The following is a 10,000-nucleotide window of genomic DNA, read 5'->3' on the forward strand; positions in this document are numbered from 1 at the left end:
TTAACCCCCCTGATGTCGCACGCAGGTGTGAACCTGCCCCCTGTTTAGAAGGGACAGGTCGGAGAGCAGGGCCCACACCTGGACGGCCCTCCCTCGCGGATTCGTGGCGGGGTTGCCCCAGGCACGCGACTTTGCGTTTAAGTCGCCGAGAACCAGTATCGGTTTCGGCGACTGCCTGGCCACCGCAGCTCTGACTAAGCCGAGGTAAGTCTCGAACTCAGCCAGGCTGCGATTAGGGGAGAAGTACGTACCGACGACGACGTACTCCCCCCACCCCACCACTACGTAGCCCGAGCCCCTCTCGATGAGTGAGAGGGGGGGGCCCGTTCCGCTCCTCGTGAGAACCCCCACGGTGTCGTCCGAGTCCCCCAGCCAGTGAGGTAGGGGAGGGACGAAGTAGGGCTCGCAGGCCACCGCCAGGTCTACCTGCCACTCCGCCATGGACTGCAGCAGAAGGTCCTGCGCTCCGGCGGAGTGGTTCACGTTCGATTGTAGGAAGCTCAGGTGTGCTGGCATACTTGATTCTTCTGAGCTTCCTCCGTAGCCTGGCGGCTTTCCTCGCGCGGGGCGGTCCTGGTTCCTTGGACCGCTTTACCCTTCGTGATGGGGGGGTTGCAATCCCTGGCCCCCATCAGGTGCCCCGAAGGCTTGCCGGCCTCTGCGCAGACCGCGCAGCGCATCTTGGCCGTGCATTCCGCTGACTTGTGGCCGTCCGAGCCACAGCGGTAGCACAGGCCTCCCCTCTCCGCCTTCGACGGGCAGAGCGCCCGTGTATGGCCCAGGCCCATACACTTGTAGCAGCGCATAGGGCGCTGCTCCACGACGGCCACCTTGGCCGAGCTCCACCCGACGAGGAGGCGACCGGCAGCGGCCAGCTTCTTCGCTGCCGTGAGGGGGCAGGTGACGCGGACCATCCCCATATAGCCGGGTCCGCGCTGCATCACTCCGCACTTCACCGCCTCGGAGGAGCAGTCACCGGCGCGCGCGATCGCCGCGGCCAGTTTCTCCAAGGTGACGGAGTCGTCGAGCCCCGTCACCTTCAGGTCGGCCTTCTTGACCGGGCGCACTACGTCAGCGACCCCGTCGAGCACTGTGCGGAGCTTCGCCGCCAACCTATCGGCCTGCTCCGCTTGGGCTTTCGGCAGCTCGAGAGCCCTGGCTCCGGTCGCCGTGCGTCGCACCTTCAGCCCACCGCTGATTCCTAGGTCCTGGAGCTTGACACTTTGCTCCGCTCTCTCCAGGACCTGCGCGTAGGTGACGCCCTTTCCTACTGCTTCCGGCTGCAACGTGAGAACGATTGCAGCCGATCGAGGGGTGGCCAGCTTCGATTTGGCCACCTGAGGCGTCTTCGGCGGCGCCTTTGCGGCCGTAGCGTCGGCGGAAGGGGTGGTCTTGCTCCCCTTCCTGCCCTTCTTCACCACCGTGGACCAGGACGTTTCCTTGTTCGGTGGTGTCTGGGACGTCGCCGGTGCAACCGGGGCGCTTACCGTCGCACATGGAGGGCCTGCGGTCGCGATTGTGCCACTGGTGGGGCCGTTTTCCTGGCCTTTTTCGGTATCGCCGGCTGACGGGCCGCCGGCGCGTGAGACAGCGTCACCTCTTGCGGTTTATCTGCCGCGGAGGGAGGTCGCTGCATCCTCGCAGGGAGGCGCTCCTCTAGGCCCGCCAATTGGTCCTTCATCGCCGCGCCGATCGACCTGACGATGAAGTCCTTGAGCTCCTCCATCGAAGGAGCGCCTCGCGGGGTGTTGGCCGCCTCGGTCGCCGCTGCCACCGTGGTACGCATCTCCGCGTACTCACGGCGGTGGGCCTTTAGCTCCGCCTTGAGGTTTTCAACCTCCCTGTGCAGGCGGTTGTTATCCGCCCGGAGCCTCCTGCTCTCCTCGGCCTCCGTCCGAGAGGCGAGGGCCTCGACCACACCCTCCAGAGAGGTCGCTGCGTCCTTTAGCTTTTTAATAAACCCTCCTTTCAAGTTGGAGGATTTAAGAGCGACCTCTCGTATCTGGGCCGCATTTCGGCCAGCCTCCGCGCGGAGCTCCTCGGCGCTTAAGTCGGCTGGGTCTGTGATGCTTATTGCGGGGGTCGGCTCGTTGACCACCGGCGCCGCAGCCGGCGCCTTTTTAAAGGCTCGGCTGCGCAGGGTATGCTCGAAGGCGAGCTCCCTGTCTTCCTCCTTTTTCTTTTTTAGTTCAGCCCTAGCTTGGCTGAGCCCGTTCTTTGAGTTGCCGCGGCGGTCGGCAGTGAGTCTCGCCGAGTCGGAGTCCGAGTCGGAATCGTCATGGTCGACGAACCGGACCGAGGCGTCCGACGCTGTCTCCATATCGGAGTCCATATAACTGCTTGAGGCTGCAGATTAAAGCGGCGTCCCGCAGGAAGTACTTGGGCCAGGGTGGCTCTAAGGCATCATTATTGATCCTCAGAGCCCGGGCTATCGGATAAGCCGATAAAAAATTTTTGGTTGATTTTTACCCTCCCTGTTCTATATATATATTACAGGGCGGGTGGGAGGGAACAATTTTTCGGTTTTCGACCGATAACTCTCGAACGGATAGGCCGATCCGGGAGATTGAGATGTCAACGGATGCAGAGCAGAGGGCCCCACAATCGCGCCGAACACGGAAAAAAGATCGAAACAATAATAAAAAAGATATAAACGAAAAACTTAAAAATAGCTTAAAAACAGACAAAAACGGGAGATATAAGTAAGTTAAAAGTGGAATTATAATTTTAATAGTGAGAACTGAGTGAGGTATTTTTTTCAGATTTTTACGACAAGAAATTGAGAAAAAATTTTGAAAAATGTACTTCGAATATTTAGAGTTTCGGATCGCTTAAGAAGACTTTCAAGAGCGATCCGATTCTTATAGCGAATAATCGATACAGATTCTGTTTGTAAAAATTAATAGCTCCGGAACGGAGACGCCGATCCGGGAGTGAGATGTCTCGATGGATGCAGGGCAGAGGGCCCTACAAATGCGCCAAAGAGCAAAACAAGATAAGATTACAAATGAACGAATTAAAAATAAAAAACAGAAAAATATAATGAAAAAAGGTGAAAAATTTTTCGGTTTTCGACCGATAACTCTCGAACGGATAGGCCGATCCGGGAGATTGAGATGTCAACGGATGCAGAGCAGAGGGCCCACAATCGCGCCGAACACGGAAAAAAGATCGAAACAATAATAAAAAAGATATAAACGAAAAACTTAAAAATAGCTTAAAAACAGACAAAAACGGGAGATATAAGTAAGTTAAAAGTGGAATTATAATTTTAATAGTGAGAACTGAGTGAGGTATTTTTTTCAGATTTTTACGACAAGAAATTGAGAAAAAATTTTGAAAAATGTACTTCGAATATTTAGAGTTTCGGATCGCTTAAGAAGACTTTCAAGAGCGATCCGATTCTTATAGCGAATAATCGATACAGATTCTGTTTGTAAAAATTAATAGCTCCGGAACGGAGACGCCGATCCGGGAGTGAGATGTCTCGATGGATGCAGGGCAGAGGGCCCTACAAATGCGCCAAAGAGCAAAACAAGATAAGATTACAAATGAACGAATTAAAAATAAAAAACAGAAAAATATAATGAAAAAAGGTGAAAAATTTTTCGGTTTTCGACCGGTAACTCTCGAACGGATAGGCCGATCCGGGAGATTGAGATGTCAACGGATGCAGAGCAGAGGGCCCCACAATCGCGCCGAACACGGAAAAAAGATCGAAACAATAATAAAAAAGATATAAACGAAAAACTTAAAAATAGCTTAAAAACAGACAAAAACGGGAGATATAAGTAAGTTAAAAGTGGAATTATAATTTTAATAGTGAGAACTGAGTGAGGTATTTTTTTCAGATTTTTACGACAAGAAATTGAGAAAAATTTTGAAAAATGTACTTCCAACCTAACCTAACCTAACCTAACCTACCTAACCTAACCTAACCTACCAACCTAACCTACCTAACCTAACCTACCTAACCAACCTACCTAACCTAACCTACCTAACCTAACCTAACCTAACCTAACCTAACCTAACCTAACCTAACCTAACCTAACCTAACCTAACCTAACCTAACCTAACCTAACCTAACCTAACCTAACCTAACCTAACCTAACCTAACCTAACCTAACCTAACCTAACCTAACCTAACCTAACCTAACCTAACCTAACCTAACCTAACCTAACCTAACCTAACCTAACCTAACCTAACCTAACCTAACCTAACCTAACCTAACCTAACCTAACCTAACCTAACCTAACCTAACCTAACCTAACCTAACCTAACCTAACCTAACCTAACCTAACCTAACCTAACCTAACCTAACCTAACCTAACCTAACCTAACCTAACCTAACCTAACCTAACCTAACCTAACCTAACCTAACCTAACCTAACCTAACCTAACCTAACCTAACCTAACCTAACCTAACCTAACCTAACCTAACCTAACCTAACCTAACCTAACCTAACCTACCTAACCTAACCTCACCTAACCTAACCTAACCTAACCTAACCTAACCTAACCTAACCTAACCTAACCTAACCTAACCTAACCTAACCTCACCTAACCTAACCTAACCTAACCTAACCTAACCTAACCTAACCTAACCTAACCTAACCTAACCTAACCTAACCTAACCTAACCTAACCTAACCTAACCTAACCTAACCTAACCTAACCTAACCTAACCTAACCTAACCTAACCTAACCTAACCTAACCTACCTAACCTAACCTAACCTAACCTAACCTAACCTAACCTAACCTAACCTAACCTAACCTAACCTAACCTAACCTAACCTAACCTAACCTAACCTAACCTAACCTAACCTAACCTAACCTAACCTAACCTAACCTAACCTAACCTAACCTAACCTAACCTAACCTAACCTAACCTAACCTAACCTAACCTAACCTAACCTAACCTAACCTAACCTAACCTAACCTAACCTAACCTAACCTAACCTAACCTAACCTAACCTAACCTAACCTAACCTAACCTAACCTAACCTAACCTAACCTAACCTAACCTAACCTAACCTAACCTAACCTAACCTAACCTAACCTAACCTAACCTAACCTAACCTAACCTAACCTAACCTAACCTAACCTAACCTAACCTAACCTAACCTAACCTAACCTAACCTAACCTAACCTAACCTAACCTAACCTAACCTAACCTAACCTAACCTAACCTAACCTAACCTAACCTAACCTAACCTAACCTAACCTAACCTAACCTAACCTAACCTAACCTAACCTAACCTAACCTAACCTAACCTAACCTAACCTAACCTAACCTAACCTAACCTAACCTAACCTAACCTAACCTAACCTAACCTAACCTAACCTAACCTAACCTAACCTAACCTAACCTAACCTAACCTAACCTAACCTAACCTAACCTAACCTAACCTAACCTAACCTAACCTAACCTAACCTAACCTAACCTAACCTAACCTAACCTAACCTAACCTAACCTAACCTTTTTTTTTTTTTTTTTTTTTTTTTTTTTTTTTTTTTTTTTTTTTTTTTTTTTTTTTTTTTTTTTTTTTTTTCGCTGGAAAAACGCGTTACGCGCTTCCCCCACGTGATGGAAAGTGGGGGGGTGTGTGGGACTCCCCAGAGCCCTGGACGCCGAGTGCGCCCAGGTACGCCGGGTTTACCCACTAAAAAACCAGCGGTACCCTCTCCGTCTTTCGGCGGGCGCCACGGGATCGCTTGCGCATGCTACCGTGACGCCCTGACGGTCGGCCCGCCTATGCGGGCCTCCAACACCTAGAGGGGGTTCTCGGGGTACTGAGACCCCCCCTAGTCCCTGCGACGCCTATTGAGGCGGGGGGAGAAGGTGCGCGTAGCGCTTCTTCCTCCTCCCCGGTCGTCTTCGGCGGAGCGGGTCTGCAGCGGCATCCTCTTCCCGCTCCCGCTCCGCGGCTTCCTTCTGCGACATCACGCTTTCGCAGAAGGAGCGCATCTCCGACCAACACGTCTCACTACCGAGCATTTCGTTGACGATGCTCGGCAGCGAGAGGTCTCCGCCCATAGTCGCCGCAAGGGTGTGCCTCTGGGGCCCCCACGCAGCACACTCACTCAGGGTGTGGTGCGCCGTGTCGACTGGCGCACCACACTCGTGGCAGGAGGGTGACACCTCCCGCCGCGCTATCCCGTGCAGGTACTTACCGAAGCATCCGTGCCCGGTAAGTACCTGCGTCATCCTGAAGGTGAGTGTGCCCTTCTTCCTCTCGACCCAGCGACTCAAGTGGGGCCGGATCGCCTCCACTGTCGCCAGGCCCGCCGTGGGTGACCCCAGATCCTCCTGCCATCGGGCGATCAGGGCTCGCTGGGCTAGAGCCCTGATCCGCCCGACCTCCGCCGACCCTGGACGGTCGCCGCGGTTCCTCGCCTCGACCCGGAACCGGTACACTTCCGCGAGCACCTCCGCCTGGAGCTCCCAGGGCGGATCGCCCGCGAGAAGTGTCGCCGCAGCCCACGACACCGTACGGTACCCTCTGATGCCTCTCACCGCTATGACCCTCTGCGGCTTACGCAGCAGGGCCCGGTTGTCAGCGGTGAGGGCGTCGACCCAGATCGGGGCACCGTACAGCGCCATCGACCTCACTACACCGGAATATAGACGCCGGCATAGCGATCCCGGCCCCCCCACATTCGGAAGGAGGCGGCCGAGAGCGGCGGCGGCGTTGATGAGCCTCGGGCCGAGATGGACAAAATGCTGCCCGAAGCTCCATCGACCGTCCAGGATGAGGCCCAGATACTTCATCTGGGCCTGCACCTTGATCACCGTCCCCCGGACGGTGATACTCGCCCCTCGTGGGGGTCCTTGCCGTGGACCGTGGAACAGGAGGGCCTCCGTTTTGGATATGGAGACCCTCAAGCCCAGCATTCCCATACGGTCCACGGTGAGAGCCGTTCCGACCTCGGCGAGGCGTGCCGCCTCCCGAAAGTCCCGCCCAGTCGCCGTGACGAGGGTGTCGTCAGCGTAGCACAACACCCCCATCCCGGGAAGGACGGGAGCTCGCAGGAGCCAGTCGAAACCGACGTTCCACAGGATTGGGCCGAGAACCGACCCCTGTGGAACGCCGCAGCCTACCCGACGCCGGACCAGCCTCCCATCGACCCCCGCCCAGAGGACCTCCCTGTCCTGGAGGTACGCCTCCAGCAGCCTCCTGAGATAGGTCGGCACCCCATGGTATCGGAGTGCCTCCCGTATCGTCTCGAAAGGGAGACTGTTGAAGGCGTTCGCCACGTCGAGCGAAACCGCCAGGACGACTTGCCCCCGGGCCACCGCTTCCGTCGTCCGAGTCTTCAGGGCGTCCAGGGCGTCGACCGTCGACCGGCCCGCCCTGAACCCGTACTGAGCCTCTGAGAGACCCGGACCGACCTCCTCGAGGTGCTGAACGAGACGGGCTGCGAGGACCTTCTCGAAGAGTTTGCCCGTCTCGTTCAGCAGCACTATTGGCCTGTATGCCGAAGGGGAATCCATCGGCCGACCTTCCTTCGGCAACAGGACCAACTTTCCTTCCTTCCAAGGCTTCGGAAACTGCCCGCTGCACAGGCACTCGTCGAACAGCTCCCGAAGCCTTGCACCCAGGAATTCCAGGGCGTCGCACAGAACACGCCCTGGAACCCCGTCCGGACCCGGCGCCGTGTTCTTGGCCCTCAAGCGGCCGAGGGCCATCTCCATCTCCCGCTCCGTGATCAGTGGTGGAGCCACTGCGTCTTCGATCACGGAGCGGGGGCCCATCTGCGGAGGGACATGCTCGCCTGGATGGGGAAAGAGTTCCCCGACCAGGCGCAGGAGGAGTTCCGGCGGCAGCGTCTCAGTGACGGGGGCGCCTTGAGTGCGGAACTTTCCGCGTACGCCGCGGTACGGGCGCCCCCACGGGTCTCGATTGAGACCCGCCAGAAGCTCCTCCCTGGCCTTCTCCTTGGCCTTGCTTATCGCCAGCTGCAGATCTTTTTTCATCTGGCGATAAGCGTCCAGCATCTGTCCCTCCAGGTCCGTGTCGAGGCCGTTGCGCCTTCGACAGCGGACGTAGGCCCTCCGCGCCCGGCAGCACGTCGCCCGAAGGTCGGCGATTTCGGGCGACCACCAATAGACGTGCCGGCGCGGAACCCTGCGCCGGGTCCGAGGCATGGCCGCATCGCAGACCTCCTTGAGCGAACTGCGCATGCGGCCCGCCAGCTCCTCTGCGCTGGCGCCCTCCATCCTCCCCGCGGAACCCCACCGCTGCACGATGGCGGCCTCCTTGACCAGCTCTCGATCGACCTGGCCGAGAGACCACCTCGGCAGCGTAGTCGGCACCCTCTGGGGTTCCGCCGGCCTGCGAGAGGTGGAGATCTCGAATCGGATGTACCGGTGATCCGATAGAGTCTCCACCTCCTCCTCCACTCTCCAGTCGACCACTCTGCGTGCAACGACGGGGGTGGCGAACGAAACGTCCACCACGGAACCCCCCTGATGTCGCACGCAGGTGTGAACCTGCCCCCTGTTGAGAACGGACAGGTCGGAGAGCAGGGCCCACACCTGGACGGCCCTCCCTCGCGGATTCGTGGCGGGGTTGCCCCAGGCACGCGACTTTGCGTTTAAGTCGCCGAGAACCAGTATCGGTTTCGGCGACTGCCTGGCCACCGCAGCTCTGACTAAGCCGAGGTAAGTCTCGAACTCAGCCAGGCTGCGATTAGGGGAGAAGTACGTACCGACGACGACGTACTCCCCCCACCCCACCACTACGTAGCCCGAGCCCCTCTCGATGAGTGAGAGGGGGGGGCCCGTTCCGCTCCTCGTGAGAACCGCCACGGTGTCGTCCGAGTCCCCCAGCCAGTGAGGTAGGGGAGGGACGAAGTAGGGCTCACAGGCCACCGCTAGGTCTACCTGCCACTCCGCCATGGACTGCAGCAGAAGGTCCTGCGCTCCGGCGGAGTGGTTCACGTTCGATTGTAGGAAGCTCAGGTGTGCTGGCATACTTGATTCTTCTGAGCTTCCTCCGTAGCCTGGCGGCTTTCCTCGCGCGGGGCGGTCCTGGTTCCTTGGACCGCTTTACCCTTCGTGATGGGGGGGTTGCAATCCCTGGCCCCCATCAGGTGCCCTGAAGGCTTGCCGGCCTCCGCGCAGACCGCGCAGCGCATCTTGGCCGTGCATTCCGCTGACTTGTGGCCGTCCGAGCCACAGCGGTAGCACAGGCCTCCCCTCTCCGCCTTCGACGGGCAGAGCGCCCGTGTATGGCCCAGGCCCATACACTTGTAGCAGCGCATGGGGCGCTGCTCCACGACGGCCACCTTGGCCGAGCTCCACCCGACGAGGAGGCGACCGGCAGCGGCCAGCTTCTTCGCTGCCGTGAGGGGGCAGGTGACGCGGACCATCCCCATATAGCCGGGTCCGCGCTGCATCACTCCGCACTTCACCGCCTCGGAGGAGCAGTCACCGGCGTGCGCGATCGCCGCGGCCAGTTTCTCCAAGGTGACGGAGTCGTCGAGCCCCGTCACCTTCAGGTCGGCCTTCTTGACCGGGCGCACTACGTCGGCGACCCCGTCGAGAACTGTGCGGAGCTTCGCCGCCAACCTATCGGCCTGCTCCGCTTGGGCTTTCGGCAGCTCGAGAGCCCTGGCTCCGGTCGCCGTGCGTCGCACCTTCAGCCCACCGCTGATTCCTAGGTCCTGGAGCTTGACACTTTGCTCCGCTCTCTCCAGGACCTGCGCGTAGGTGACGCCCTTTCCTACTGCTTCCGGCTGCAACGTGAGAACGATTGCAGCCGAGCGAGGGGTGGCCAGCTTCGATTTGGCTGGCTGGGGCGTCTTCGGCGGCGCCTTTGCGGCCGTAGCGTCGGCGGAAGAGGTGGTCTTGCTCCCCTTCCTGCCCTTCTTCACCACCGTGGACCAGGACGTTACCTTGTTCGGTGGTGTCTGGGACGTCGCCGGTGCAACCGGGGCGCTTACCGTCGCACATGAAGGGCCTGCGGTCGGCGATTGTGCCACTGGTGGGGCCGT

At 56.7% G+C, this 10,000-nt stretch overlaps 2 protein-coding genes across 2 annotated transcripts in view; both read right to left on the reverse strand.

The window, feature by feature from the left end:
* Nucleotides 1-830: 830 nt before the first annotated feature.
* Nucleotides 831-2,320, reverse strand: LOC125074877 (translation initiation factor IF-2-like; the record flags this gene model as incomplete). The annotated part of the gene is made up of 2 exons (XM_047686339.1): nucleotides 1,496-2,320; nucleotides 831-1,454 (listed from the first exon to the last, which is right to left on the reverse strand). Coding segments are annotated over exons 1-2 (1,449 nt in total), but the record flags the coding sequence as incomplete, so codon positions are not given.
* Nucleotides 2,321-2,416: 96 nt separating this feature from the next.
* Nucleotides 2,417-10,000, reverse strand: part of LOC125074505 (translation initiation factor IF-2-like) — an 8,367-nt gene continuing 783 nt past the window's right edge. The window contains exons 1-2 of the mRNA XM_047685834.1: nucleotides 9,293-10,000; nucleotides 2,417-2,428 (exon numbers count right to left, since the gene is read on the reverse strand). The exon at nucleotides 9,293-10,000 is cut by the window's right edge and continues 783 nt beyond it. Of these exons, the coding sequence (XP_047541790.1) occupies nucleotides 2,417-2,428; nucleotides 9,293-10,000 (720 nt within the window). The remainder of the gene's footprint in view (nucleotides 2,429-9,292) is intronic.

Source organism: Vanessa atalanta, chromosome 28 (genome assembly GCF_905147765.1).
Source record: "Vanessa atalanta chromosome 28, ilVanAtal1.2, whole genome shotgun sequence".
Taxonomy (NCBI): Eukaryota; Metazoa; Arthropoda; class Insecta; order Lepidoptera; family Nymphalidae; genus Vanessa; species Vanessa atalanta.